We start from the raw sequence: 14,057 nt of genomic DNA on the forward strand, positions 1-14,057 counted from the left end.
ACTCAACATTGATTCTCTAGCTCTAATACTGTAGTAAGAACTAGTAAATATGAACGTAAAGAAAATGGTTTATGGTATGTAATAAAAAAGATATTAATATTTAATAACAATAAATTTAAAAATTACATATAAAAATATTGCAAAAAAAGATTTTTTATTTAATTTATGATTTAATTACATTGTAAAGTAAACATTATTTAAAAAAATAGTCATATAGGGATCTTATCGTTGCGAATGTTAGACAATCTGTTAATATATACGAGAGGTCAGTGCACGTCACGTAGTTATTATTCGGAGTTGAGAATTCTGAGCAAATTTATTTGTCTCAAAGTGTAACAAAAAGAATTCCTGAGACTCTCTCGCGGCAAGACATTACAGGAAGAAACGCGGAGGTCTCAGGTATAGCGAATTTTAAAGTTGAAGATTTCTCTTTAGAAAGAAGTGCCCGCGTACTTGAGTGGTATAACGCTGTTGTATGTAATTGTGGTATTGCGTTTGAAAACTTTATTTTATTAAGGCACAGCCGTCTATTTGGCGTCTGTGAAGGGCAGACAGAGTGTGTGACAGGTTATGTCAACTGGATTGGCAGGTGCTGTTTCAAATCAGGTCAGTGTGTTGACTTGCTACCACACCGCTATACTGCAGATACTTACCTTTCACTGAAGACAGCCATTCTAAATTTTGTATATTTTTCCATGCAACGGAATGCAGCGGATGAAAGGACAAACCAACAGTCAAGGTGAGACTTCCTATCCTCATACAATTTTTTAAATATTTCATTTAGTAATGTTATTCGTAAAATATAGTTCATTGTAGGATTTAAAGAGCTAAATATATGATTGCATAGATTTTTTTATTTAAAAAAAATATATAGATTTTATATTTATTGTATAAATTTTTTCAATAAAATTTAATATCACGATAAATTGAGGTTTGCTATTTTTTTAACTAATATAAAATTTTGTTATCTATATTTTTAGTTGATTTCTATATAAGTATAGTATATACATAGTGCATTAACCTATCTATGCTTTAGTATGTATTGGAATATGTTTGGTTATCAATAGAATTATTTAAACTTTATTAATTTATTATTTATTTTTTAAAATAAATAAGATAATTTAAAATTATGTTTCTTTTTATATATATGTTACAATTAATATTAAATATAAATCTTAAAAAATAATATGCTCATTACGACGGCGTAATACGATAAGTGAAATATTTAAAATATTACATAATTTTTAGTAAAAAATTGAAATTATCAATTTATTAAAATCATTTCATATAAATTATAATTATTAAACTTGAAAAATTACTATACCATGTATTATAATTAATATTTTTCTACAATATTTAAAATATTATAATAGAGAATCATTTTTAATTATCTGTTATTTAAAATTTTCTTTATTTAGCATGAATATCTTCCTATCAAAAGATAAAAGCATACAAAAAAATATACTTATATTAATTATAATTTATCTTATTTTTACTTATTATGATATTTAATATATCAAAATTTACAATATATATAGTATATACAATAATATATACAATATATATAGTTTATTAATTATTTGAAAAAAATTTATACAAGTTAAAAAAAAGATATAAAAAAAAATTTTTTTAATTTCTTAGTAATAATTGTTATTATGTTATATAGTCTAATATAATAGTCTTATTATTATATATAATTATTATTACTTTTAAATTAACATAAAAATATTTAATTTTAAATATTTCTTATATTTAATATGTTCTTTGTGATATTTTATTAATTATTAAATATATATACTTTTATTCTATGTTAAAATAATTAAATTATTATTATATATATTATATATTAAAATATTATTTTAATTAGAAATTATTTAAGTTTTTAAAAAATCAATTTTATATAATTTTATCAAGAAGAATTCATGTCATATATTAATAAAATAAAATTTCATACTGATAGTGAGCAATGGTCCTAAAGAACACCAGCAGCAAGCACAGACAGATCATGCTGGTGGAGAAGATTCTGGATTTGATTCATGGAGAGGAGGCAACAGTACACATCATTCAAGTTATCCAATTGGGACTGGTGACCCATATAGTCCTTATTATGCAGGTACTTCATTCCCTTATCAAACATTTGGTGCTGGGGATGGTACTTGGTCAAATGGAACAGATCCTGTTGCATTTCTTTCTGGCTATGGAGGTCAAATAGGTCATGACGCATATGGCATGGATGGAATGTTTTCTGCTAGTGCAGGAGGTGGTTTTAGTACGTTTGGTCAACCTGCTTTTAATTATTTTCATGGAAATGGTGATTTTAGTGCTTGGGGCACTCCAAGAAAAACACGCTATGAAGATTATTATCAAGCTCCACGTGGAAATGAAAATTATCCAACACCTAGTAATGCAGAAATTAAGACTATTGAACAAAGTGTACAAGGCTTGTCATTAGGAAGTGGTGAAGTTCCACGTCAGGATCAGCAAACTTCATCAAATCAATCAATAAAGTCAGAAACAAAAGAACCTAGAAAGATAACATGGGCAAGTGTTGCAAGTCAACCTGCAAAGCCTGTTCCTCCACTTTCATCTTCTCAAGGAATGAAAAAAAAAGCTGGAATGCCACCACCACCTATTGTGCCAGGAAAACATAATATGGACATTGGAACATGGGGTGAAGGTAAATCATCTGCACCTCCTCCAACAGCACCTCCACCACCACAGGTACAGCCTCCTATTCCACCACCTCCACCATTGGCTCAGAGACAAAGACCTCCTCCTCCTCCACCATGTTGGAATAGACAACCTACAACACCTCCATCACCACCACAATCACAAATTCATATGCCTCCACAACAACAACAACAACAACAACAACAGCAACAGCAACAGCAGCAACTACAGCCACAACAGCAAATTACACAATCACAGTCACATCCTGTTTTAGATGAACTAAAAGTAAAAAATGATTATAATCCTGTAGAATTTGATGAAACTGCTCCTGGAGCTAGGTTTTTTGTAATCAAATCTTATTCTGAAGATGATATTCATAGATCCATTAAATATGAGATTTGGTGTAGTACTGAACATGGTAATAAAAGATTGGATCAAGCATATAAAGAAGCCAGTCGTGAAGGTGCACCTTTATATTTATTCTTTTCTGTTAATGGATCTGGTCACTTTTGTGGTATGGCACAAATGGTGTCATCTGTTGATTATAAAAGCAACAGTTCTGTATGGTCTCAAGATAAATGGAAAGGCCAATTTCGTGTACGTTGGATTTATGTCAAAGATGTTCCTAATGTGCAACTTCGTCACATTAGACTAGAAAATAATGAGAATAAACCAGTGACTAATTCAAGGGATGCACAGGAAGTCCCTCATGCAAAAGGTGTAACAGTGCTACGTATATTACATACTTATCGGCATTCAACTAGTATTTTTGATGATTTTGGACATTATGAGCGTAAACAAGCAGAAGAAGATCAACGTAAAGCTCCAGCAAATGCTATACAACATCATCATTCTTCCAATCATAGAAATAGAGGACATTCAGATTTATCAAGGGATCATCATTCTCATCAATCGCATTTACATCATCAACGCAAAGTAAGTAACAATATATTCTAAATGAAATGAAGTTTTAAATTAATTAGCATAAAATTTGTATCTTTTTTTTTGGGGGGGGGATAAATAATATATTCTATTATTATAGGATCGAGATGGTGGTCGTGGTAGAGGCAGAGGAGGTTCACGCCAGTAGCGATGGATACAACAAAAATATAATACTGTTCATAATAGTAATCATCATAAAGAAAGCACGCTACGACTAATTATCGTCTTACTACTTACCTTTGCTTTCTTGGATACACAAAAGGCTTCTAATTCCTGTGACAAAACTTTCATTATTGAGACTATTTCCTTCTGTTAAATAATCAACTTGTATGATAATTAGCGTCGCGTCGGCATCATGAATATTATCTAATCGTAACTACTACGAAGAGGAACACAATTCAATTTCAAGGGATATTGGGTAACCTTGCTGAGTTGTAAGCATATAGTGTGGTGTTGCGTGCTATTCATCGAAAGGTGTTTCTTAAACGTACAAATTAAAAATGAAAGAAAAAAGAAATATGGAACAGAAGAAAAAACTGTAATATGTGGACTAATCCTTGTAAAATGCTTAAACTTTTGTTGATAATGAAAAATCTATGCGAGAACAATATTATAAGCAAGTGTCATTTAAATCAATTACCATTTTAAACTTTGATGGACATATAACCTGGTGCCTGTGGCTGAAAGAGCTCACCTTTCTTTGTTATAAAGGTGCAAGGGCTTATTACGACGTTTTAAGTTTATGTGTAACAATTATGCTTGATCATTGGATAATAATAGAAATTATTGTCAACTGATTATTTTATGCATATTCTATATCTCTATATTGCAAAAATTATATATATAATATATATATTATTATAAATATATATTATATTATATATATTACATATATTAATTATATATATTATATATAATGAATATATATAATATATATAAATATATATATAATATATTAATATATAATATATATATTACCTATTATATTATATTATATCATTATATTATTCATGGACTGCAAAAATGATCTAAAATATTATGACAAAAAAAATATTAAAATATTAATATTAAAATAGTTATTCTATAATAGTAACATATACAATAATGATCATTATTGTATTATTTTATGAAAATTTCATAAGATTCTTATTGTTAAAATTGACTGTTACTTTATTTTATTTTAATGTTTGATACATTTTTGTCATGATTTCATTATTTTATAAATTCAAGTTGTTTTTATTGAAATAGAAATTTTGTGTTTTTGTATATTTGAAAGAAAAATGTACACTTTTTCATGCCCATTAGAAAAAAAATCCTTTAGTAGTAATATTAGAAAAAATTTAAACCATTTTTCACAAATTATATATAGAAAATTAAACATGAATATAAAAAAAAAACTGCTTAAATAATATGGATTTAGTAATCTAAAATACATGAAATAATAAATTTTATTCTAGATTTGATTACTTTATTAATAGTTATGCATATATTTACATATAATTACACTTAGAAATTAATTTGTAGAAAATGATAAAAAAAACAGAAAAACAATGAAATTTGTTTAAATTTTATAAAAATTATATTTCATTGCGCAAATTAAAAGCATGTTACAAATGATAAGATTTTATACAAGGTAATTATAATATAAAATTTTGATTTAATCTTATTTTTTCAAAAAAATCGTACAAAATTTGTAAAGAATTATATTATTATAATTTCGTAATATTACTTAAATAATTACTTTTGCATATACAATTAATTAATAACAAAAAAAGAGAATAACATACGAGAAAAATTTTTTTTATTTCTATATTATGAATATTTCAGAAGTAAATTATTTTATTAAACTAATGTATCAATGTTAAAATTTTTTAGTCAATGTTTTTGAATTATTTCAATTTAAAGTGGAATAAATTGCTCATAGATATTAATATTTAAATAATTAGAAACAATTAAATGTAAACTAAATTATATTAAATTTTCGTATTTCATAGTCAAGTAATACTTAAAACATTTTATTAAACAATTTATTAAAAACTATTTTATGAAAAATTATTAATATTAAAAATAATTTCTTTTTCAATATTTTTAAATTTTGTTTAGATTCCAAAGATTTATCTAAACTTTATTTTTATTTTATGATTAGTAAATCGTATGCATACATACATGTGCATCATATGCATATGTATACAAACTGCATATCTGTATATTATTATTACATTATAATATGCAGACATACAAATAGTATACTTGATAATGTATCATATTGTTTAGTATTTACGTTGTATAATCGTATTTGATTAAATGTTGAATTGAACTATGAATTTTAATATTCACATGAACTATACCATGTACAAACAATGAATTTTCTAAAAAATATGATTTAGTTTTGATTTTGTAATCAAAACATAATAAATAATAATAATTACGTTCAACGTATATATGATATAACTTATATATGATATTTATTTTTCATAATTATATCTTGATGTATTATTTTATTAACATAGTTTAAAAAATTTGAATTAAAAAAATCTTCGTTGCGATAAATTAATGTATTTGCAGATTCGTTAAAAATATTATGTTGAATGTAATTATTGACAGGAATAATGTTATTGTTTCATCCCATCATCCCATGTTATTCGCTTTTTTATTTTATTTTCGGTAAATATATTTGGATCTTGACATTGTTCAGATAATTGAGGTTTTGTTGCTAAATTTGGACAGAGTTCTTCTGGTGGTGGTGTACGTGGTCTTAATTCACCATGTTCTCCTTCATATTTACATTTACTTTGAGCTTCAAAATGTTTTACACATTCTTCCATATCAATATCTTTTTTAATACTAACTTCAGCCGGTTTTATCGATTGTAATTTCATATCCTCCTTATCTTGAATTTTTTTGGTCTCTACTTTTATATCATCAAAAAGTAAATTCTGTTTGACTAAATAATTACGAACGCTATTTCGTACTTCTAATGGAAACTTTTCAGGATTTGTTTCGATATAACGATATACAAAGAGATCAGTACCAGTTATAATGAAATAATGATTAAAAATATTAATTTTTGCACCAATATAAAAATCTTGAGGAGTATAATATTCTGGATCATCTCTTCCAGTTTTCGGTTTTGGAACTAATGTAGCTCTGAGAAAACAACCTTCGCGACGTCCTGAATTACGTTTTTCAAGTTCTTGTACGAGTATCGTACCATTACTTAAACTATATTCTAAAATGAAATCGCGATTTTTGTCTTCTGGATGCACCACATCCATTTGCATAGAATAACGTAGTTTTTTAGGAAAATTAACAAGTTGTCGAATAACATCTTTTTTAGGTCGTTCTGGTATAAATGATAAACAAGAAGCGTAAGTATCTTCAGGTGTACCGAAAATTATGTGCGGTGGTGATTTATATTCCGGTAAGATCCTAACGTCATCTTCTATTGGAAGAGGAATTTTTTCTGGTTGTATTATTCCTAACATATCTGAATAATATTTCCGTGTGAAAGAATCACAATCATGTAAAAGAAATCGTCGATTAAATATAAAAATGGTATTTCCTATCTGCAATAAAAAAAATTATAAGTAAAAAAAATAATTAAAAGAATATTGATATTTTTAAAATTATTTATAAACTGACTAAAAAATCTTTTGGTGTATAATATTCGGTAATCTCTGGATCGCCGTATTCCATATATATAGCTGGATACGACAATGGTAAATTTTTCCAATCTTTTGGTACTTTCATTCTTTTTAATAACATTGGTACAGGATCTTTTCCGCTATTGGGTTTTTGTATTTCACGGACAGCTATCGTATCGTCCGTTAAGAAATATGTAATGTGATAAACATCGTTATTCCAAGTTGCAATAAACAATAATACCATTTTATCATATTCTAAAAACCGCCGTCTAACATCATCAGGAATTTTTGTAATACATGTTGATATTTTTTGTTTATTTTTTCTTAGTTCTATATAAGGATCTATAGGAGACTCTTCCTTATCTCCAACATCTATTCCTTGACTCTTTAAAAATTCTCTAGTAAATAAGTCACAATCAGTAATGTGATAAACTACACCATAAATACCTGCAAATAATAAAAGTTAATTAATTATAAACACACATTAATATATAAAAATCTGTAAAAAACAAATATGAATATATTGTTATTTAGTTAATAAGATAATATTGAATAAAATTTGAGAGTCTATTTTTTTTTAATAAACAATATTTGTGGAAAGTACATATCATCATGTAAAAACATTTATTAAACTTACATATATCAATTCCAATATTAAAATCTTTCCAATGAAATGTATCGCCATTTATATTTTTTACAATTTTATTGCGTCTAACAAGTTTTCCTTGCTGAAAGCCAGCATTATTAATTGTCGGTTCAATAATACATAGAGTATCATCTTCCAAATAATATAATATATTAACGTGACGTATACGGAAATGTTCGTCTGGAGAGTTAAATACGCCTTGGCGAAAAAATGCTTTAAAGCAAAGGCATTTTTGTGCAAAATGCACATAATGTGGAACAAATTGTCTATATGCATATTGTTTTACGCGACCATATGTTAATGATGGATCATAACTAAATATTAATTAATATTATTAATTAAGGAAATTAAATTAAGTAATTTAAAAAATATTTTAAAGATTAGATTTTATAAAAATGAAAATTATATTTTTGCATTTATATTTATTTATCACTTACTGTGCAGAATCTTCTTCTTTTACATATGCACTAGATGCAACATCTATTGGTCTTCCTCCAATTCCAGCGTTTCTATCACGTACTACACGATAACCATTTAAAAAATGAAATTTTTGTAATAATCTATAGTCTTTGATCTTTAAAAAGATATGTTTTCACTTAAATTTCATTCTAATATAATGATTATGATAATTAATTTATAAGTATTTGCTGACTTACGCTTGGATCTTGAAATCTATAACCTGGTAAAAGTGGTAGGTTTTCCATATCAAAAATGTTTAATAAAATATGTATTCAAAAGACATTTCTATAGAATATTAAATTGTATTGTCACTAATTGATTTGGTTTCTATAACAACACTAACTAATATTGATGTAACAACTTTAATTTTTATTTCATGTAACTTTTTGTTATAAAAGTATATAATAAAATATTTAATATACTATAATAATAACTATAGATAAAGAATAACTAAGTCAAATTATATTTGATCGTTTATTTTTGCATAAGTTATTGACAACAGTAGCATTGGATGGTTTTCACTAAAATGGATTAGTTCTGATAATGAAGAGTCACAAACTAATTATTTCCTTAAAAATAGCCATACATCCTGCAGACAAGCAGCCAGCAACTGGTACAGTAATTAACCATGCAAATGCAATATTACGAAATAATTTCCACGAAACTCCCTCACCACCATGTGAAGCCCATCCTACACAGACAACAGATCCCACTTTGCAATGAGTTGTTGACACAGGTAAACCAGCCTTACTTGCCAACAAAACTGTTACTGCTGCTCCTAGCTATAATTCATGTGTAATTAATAATAATTAATCAAAATAAATATTATTTTGTCTTATTATTATAATTTTAAAATTTATAAAATATATATGACCTCTATAGTAAATCCAGTAGTTGGTGTAATACGTGCTAAATCTTGTCCTAAAGTTTGTATCACCCTGCGTCCCCACACCCAAAGACCAGTTGATATGCCTAAACCACCATAAAGTAATATAAGCAATGGAGTTTCTGCTTCTTGTCTAGCTGATCCTTCTGCATATACAGCCCAAAGTGCAATAAGTGGACCAATTGCATTGCTGACATCATTACCACCATGAGCAAAACTGCCAAATGCTGCAGTTAATACTTGCAAAAATGCAAAAAGTTTAGATATTTCTGGTGGTTCTTCGTTTTTCTTTTCAATTTCAGTTTGAGCACCCTCAGTATCTGATCCTGCTACCATTAAGAGAGGACTTGCGCTGCTATTACCTCGTAATTTTGGCGCTACTTCTTTTGCATTACCATTACTATTACTACTACATGGGGCTTCAGAAATAACAGATAATGCTGTTGTTTCTTTTTTATCACAGGTACCAAATTTAGTTGTTGTTTTTTCGTTGCTACTTAATGAAAGTAATATTGTTTTTCTTTGCCATGGTACAACAAATAAATAAACAATGATAGCTGAAAATGAACCAAAACCTAATGCAGCAAGTAAACTACCCCACCATGGCACTTGATCTAACATCAAAACTGAAATAGATAAAAATAAAATAATATTTGATTTAAATAAATAATATTAATTTATTAAAATATAAATATAAAATTCATTTACGTTTAGGTCCATCATGTACTACTGACATAATATTAATAGCAACAGTAAGTCCATATGCTAATGGGAGAATATAAAGACCTTGTTCTAAAGGCTTATTAGATTCAAATACTGATTTTCTTAGAACCCAAAATATAGCACCTGATACAATTCCACTAAGTACAGGACTTGCAAACCAAGAAGCTGCTATATTTGCAAGAGCTATCCATTTGACCTATAAACATATTTATTATGAAATATTCTTTATTTATTTTAAAATTGATACAGTAATTTTACTAACCCCTGCAGTACCTTTACAGACAAGTGAAAAACCAACTGTAGCACCAACAATGGAATGTGTTCCAGAAATAGGTAATCGCAAAGCTGTTGCTAGTATTAACCAGATACCAGATCCAGCTAAACTAGATAATGCTCCTACCATTAATTCTTTTTCTTGGCCTTCATATAATGTCACATCTAATATGCCTTTCCTCATAGTATCAGAAACCTAAAGCAAGTATCAATTCATATATTTTGAATAATATTATAATATATATTATGAAATAAAGTTTATAAAATATATAAATTTTTAAAATACCTTATAGCCAATGAGTACAGCTCCAGCTATTTCAAAGATAGTTGCCAAAATACAAGCTTGAAATATCGTAAGTACTCCTGCACCAACACTTGTTCCAAAACTATTTGCAACATCATTTGCCCCGATTCCAAATGCCAAAATAAAGGCCACTAAGAATCCAACTACTACTATCCATACCAAGTTTTCATCATATGGTATGCTCATTTTTATTTACTTAATAACTATTTTCTTTGAGCTATTAATATATAGATTTTTTTTTTATTTTTATACATTTGTCAGTAGAGTAGTATGATTATATTAAAGTGTTCTCTTGTCATATTGTTTGTAGATTATAATCAATTATCAAATCAGAGAACATAGATTAGGGAAGAATTTCCAGTTTCATTTGTTATGTACTCATATGTAAATACTTATAAATCAGAATATATTTCTCCATTTATATTTAAATTTTTATATGCATATATTAGATGTATATATATATTTTTACATATATATGTCTAATTTTTATTTTACTTTTAAAACAATCAATTTTATAACTTTGTACACACAGAAGAGGTAGTATTTTGGCGCAGCACCTGATATATGTAGCATTGTTTTTTTCATACAATAACATATAATTAGAATGCTTAATAGCATCAAGTTATTGTAGTATTTAGTAGTAGTATTGTAGTATTATTGTAGTAAATTTGCTAAATGTTTTATTTTGTATTAAATATAAAATATTATAATCAATTTTATGAAGGTTCATTATCAGCGATTTTCTTCTTTGAAAATACACTGATTGCTGTTTTTCCGGCATCTGCAATTAACCAAATATTTGATGCAATATATATGGATTCTTTAAATTTGCCATATAAAATACAAAAATTCTTAAGAATAATGCAAATATTTGACTTAATTACCTTCGTATACACATTATAATTATATTAAAATGATGTCTAAACAACGAAGTATTTCAGTATCCACAATGAAAATTTAAGTGTACTAAAATAATTTATCAATTTTCTCACGTTTGATTTGACGAAAGAGTGATGTTATTATCCTTTCTCCTTTCTTGTAGCAACACTTGATGTTTCGATTAAAATACACAATTTTAATAAAATTAACAACTTAAACAAACATTATTCTTTTTCTTCTTATACATACGATTGAAAATGAAAACTCAATCCGTTATAAAAGAGATATAGATACGAGCACAAGGGAAATTTGAAGATTACGTATTATTTTTATGTATAAATAAAAATGTATAAATAAAAAAAATAATTGTTTAGAATAATTAAAGATTTTAATTGTGCTATATACAATAATATTTTATATTGTACTTCTCAGTTATTATATATTTGTATCATTCTTTGTATCTTCTTTCACGATCTTCCATGTAGGCTTTTAGGCATTTGCTTTTAAAAACTTAATATATATTATATGTCCAAAAAATATAAAAAAAATATTTAAATTTATTAAGAAAAAAAAGAAAAAATTAAAACATATTTTTACTCACAAAACTCAAATTACTTTGTATAAATTTTTAGTAATTGGGGATGCCGCTCAGATCCGCGTGGGGGTGAAATATTGATCCGCCATTTGCCCGCGAAACTCTTACAAATAATCGCAAAAATTATTTACTACATCACAAATCTTTTATATATAAATGAACAATTGATTCTATCTTTTCTTATTCTGGATTTTCAGGATTTCTATTTATTATTATTGCGTTTATTAACAGTGTATTACGCATTAACTGTATGTAGCAAATCTAAAGGAAATAATGAATGAATCATTGCATAAAGGGTGTTAAATGCATTAATTGATACAAACGTAATTACTAATAATTTTTTTCTATACATATTATTGAACAAAAATATTACCCAAACTTAAATTTTAAACATTAATGTTAATAATTATATAATTTAAATAATTATATAATTGATATTTATATAATAAAAGATATATTTAATATAAATAAATATATATATATATATATATATATATATATATATATATATATATATATAATAAACAAATAAATACACAATATTATTTTTATCTTTAATATTTATTAATAATTTGACATATATGTTTATAAAAAATTACTCAATTATGTTAAATTATTTTTTATGATTATAATTATTTTAATTCAAATATATTAATATTTTTTATATTATAACTATTATATTTGAAATAATAGAAATAATAGAATTAAATGAACAAATATAATTTATTTAATATTTATATGTCATATATACAAATTACTATATTTTGAACTTACAATTTAAATGTAAAATCAATGTAATTCACTACTATGTTATTATATTACTCTGCATTCCATCTTTCTTTTTCTTCACGTTCCTTTCTAATTTCGTCTATAATGGGTGTTAGATAAAGAATATCCTATTTAGTAATAAAAATTAGATTAATATTTTTAATTAAAATATAAAGAATTATAGAAAAGTATATAAAAATTAAATAAATTCTAAATAATTTGTATTAAATTACATCTTCAAATTTAGTCCACTGTTCTTTTGGCAAAATTTTTTTTTGACAATCTAATTGCATAGCTCTAATAATTCGAAAATCACGTTCTTCTACTATATGAGGTGGTACTCGCTTTAATGCTTCTCGTACTTCTTCAGTTTCATGAAGAATATCATCTCGATGTAAACCTTTAGATTTATATAAAATTATAAAAGTTAGAATACTGGAATTAAAGTAAGATTTACTAAATTTATATTCAAAATATATTTTATATCATATGATGAAATTATGAAATTTGAGTTGCAGAAAATATACAATAACTATTATATTAATACATATATTTCATACCATATTGATTAAATCCTGCAGCTTCATATGCCCATTTTTGTAAATTTGCTATAAAAATACAACATTTAATATATATTCATATAAATGTTATATTACATATAATATATATGATTATATAAGAATATTATCTATGGAATTTTATAAATTAAAAATTTACTCACGAAATTTACGTAATAAATAATTTGTTAAGTAAGTTGCCATTTTACGTTTTTTATGTACGTAATTAAATTGCTCACACTTGTTATTCGAAAATACTATTTTTCATACTTTTTCTACCTTTGACTTAATAAAGTTTAAGATACCTTACTGCATGAATGCCTACGTTATCTTAAGAAATCCCTAATATGATATATAATAGCTAGTTTTAATGTAATTCATAAATTATTTTATATTTTTGCAGTTATATAAATTATAATGTTTTAAAGAAATTATAATTTTTTATAATTAAATAAATATATAATTATAAACTACATAAAGTGCGAAATTTATTTATCACTATTCAGATATGTATATTTAAAATAAAATAAGAAATATTTAAAAATATCCAAAAATTGATATTTCTATACTAAAAATTGTATTATATTATAACAATAATTGATTTATCAAAATAAAATGTATATTTTATCATATAGGATTATTTAAAGTACCCTAGATTTAAACGCAGATGGCGCTGTAATTTATAAAGGAACTACTTTTCTGGCGTGTAGT

General features: G+C 25.6%; 4 protein-coding genes and 1 long non-coding RNA gene across 5 annotated transcripts; 2 read left to right on the top strand and 3 right to left on the bottom strand.

Moving 5' to 3' along the window:
* The first annotated feature begins 243 nt into the window (after window positions 1–243).
* Window positions 244–4,412, top strand: Ythdf (YTH domain-containing family protein). Its single transcript, XM_003693752.3, has 4 exons — window positions 244–606; window positions 712–739; window positions 1,961–3,606; window positions 3,713–4,412. Exons 1-4 carry the CDS (start codon window positions 571–573, stop codon window positions 3,758–3,760), a joined length of 1,758 nt encoding a protein of 585 aa, XP_003693800.1. The 5' UTR covers window positions 244–570; the 3' UTR covers window positions 3,761–4,412.
* A 756-nt stretch (window positions 4,413–5,168) lies between these two features.
* On the bottom strand, window positions 5,169–8,695 carry LOC100870737 (EF-hand domain-containing protein 1). The gene is made up of 5 exons (XM_086910663.1): window positions 8,559–8,695; window positions 8,340–8,476; window positions 7,894–8,216; window positions 7,255–7,703; window positions 5,169–7,178 (listed from the first exon to the last, which is right to left on the bottom strand). Exons 1-5 carry the CDS (start codon window positions 8,604–8,606, stop codon window positions 6,225–6,227), a joined length of 1,911 nt encoding a protein of 636 aa, XP_086766789.1. The 5' UTR covers window positions 8,607–8,695; the 3' UTR covers window positions 5,169–6,224.
* A 126-nt stretch (window positions 8,696–8,821) lies between these two features.
* Window positions 8,822–11,053, bottom strand: NaPi-III (Na[+]-dependent inorganic phosphate cotransporter type III). The gene is made up of 5 exons (XM_003693754.4): window positions 10,530–11,053; window positions 10,233–10,439; window positions 9,956–10,166; window positions 9,236–9,873; window positions 8,822–9,143 (listed from the first exon to the last, which is right to left on the bottom strand). Exons 1-5 carry the CDS (start codon window positions 10,731–10,733, stop codon window positions 8,913–8,915), a joined length of 1,491 nt encoding a protein of 496 aa, XP_003693802.1. The 5' UTR covers window positions 10,734–11,053; the 3' UTR covers window positions 8,822–8,912.
* Window positions 11,035–11,261, top strand: LOC147657291 (uncharacterized). Its single transcript, XR_015292708.1, has 2 exons — window positions 11,035–11,177; window positions 11,211–11,261. It is a non-coding gene; the product is annotated as an uncharacterized LOC147657291 (long non-coding RNA).
* Window positions 11,262–12,725: 1,464 nt separating this feature from the next.
* Window positions 12,726–14,039, bottom strand: LOC100863294 (cytochrome b-c1 complex subunit 7). The gene is made up of 4 exons (XM_003693760.4): window positions 13,511–14,039; window positions 13,350–13,397; window positions 13,023–13,189; window positions 12,726–12,917 (listed from the first exon to the last, which is right to left on the bottom strand). Exons 1-4 carry the CDS (start codon window positions 13,548–13,550, stop codon window positions 12,840–12,842), a joined length of 333 nt encoding a protein of 110 aa, XP_003693808.1. The 5' UTR covers window positions 13,551–14,039; the 3' UTR covers window positions 12,726–12,839.
* Between the last annotated feature and the right edge of the window lie 18 nt (window positions 14,040–14,057).

Source organism: Apis florea, unplaced genomic scaffold, assembly GCF_048593485.1.
Source record: "Apis florea isolate Af1SG1 unplaced genomic scaffold, ASM4859348v1 contig_3195_pilon, whole genome shotgun sequence".
NCBI classification, from domain to species: Eukaryota; Metazoa; Arthropoda; class Insecta; order Hymenoptera; family Apidae; genus Apis; species Apis florea.

What these genes read in the sequence shown, in the direction of transcription:
- Ythdf (XM_003693752.3), top strand. Translation starts at nt 571, where the DNA reads ATGTCAACTGGATTGGCAGGTGCTGTTTCAAATCAG. An exon ending in CAGGTGCTGTTTCAAATCAG is followed by an intron (nt 607 to 711) that starts GTCAGTGTGTTG and finishes AACGGAATGCAG; the next exon opens with CGGATGAAAGGACAAACCAA. An exon ending in ATTTACATCATCAACGCAAA is followed by an intron (nt 3,607 to 3,712) that starts GTAAGTAACAAT and finishes CTATTATTATAG; the next exon opens with GATCGAGATGGTGGTCGTGG.
- LOC100870737 (XM_086910663.1), bottom strand. Translation starts at nt 8,606, where the DNA reads ATGGAAAACCTACCACTTTTACCAGGTTATAGATTTCAAGATCCAAGC. An exon ending in ATAGATTTCAAGATCCAAGC is followed by an intron (nt 8,477 to 8,558) that starts GTAAGTCAGCAA and finishes ATCTTTTTAAAG; the next exon opens with ATCAAAGACTATAGATTATT. An exon ending in AAAGAAGAAGATTCTGCACA is followed by an intron (nt 8,217 to 8,339) that starts GTAAGTGATAAA and finishes ATTAATATTTAG; the next exon opens with TTATGATCCATCATTAACAT.
- NaPi-III (XM_003693754.4), bottom strand. Translation starts at nt 10,733, where the DNA reads ATGAGCATACCATATGATGAAAACTTGGTATGGATAGTAGTAGTTGGA. An exon ending in AGTACATGATGGACCTAAAC is followed by an intron (nt 9,874 to 9,955) that starts GTAAATGAATTT and finishes TATCTATTTCAG; the next exon opens with TTTTGATGTTAGATCAAGTG. An exon ending in CTACTGGATTTACTATAGAG is followed by an intron (nt 9,144 to 9,235) that starts GTCATATATATT and finishes CATGAATTATAG; the next exon opens with CTAGGAGCAGCAGTAACAGT.
- LOC100863294 (XM_003693760.4), bottom strand. Translation starts at nt 13,550, where the DNA reads ATGGCAACTTACTTAACAAATTATTTATTACGTAAATTTC. An exon ending in TGCAGGATTTAATCAATATG is followed by an intron (nt 13,190 to 13,349) that starts GTATGAAATATA and finishes ATAAATCTAAAG; the next exon opens with GTTTACATCGAGATGATATT. An exon ending in AGTGGACTAAATTTGAAGAT is followed by an intron (nt 12,918 to 13,022) that starts GTAATTTAATAC and finishes ATTACTAAATAG; the next exon opens with GATATTCTTTATCTAACACC.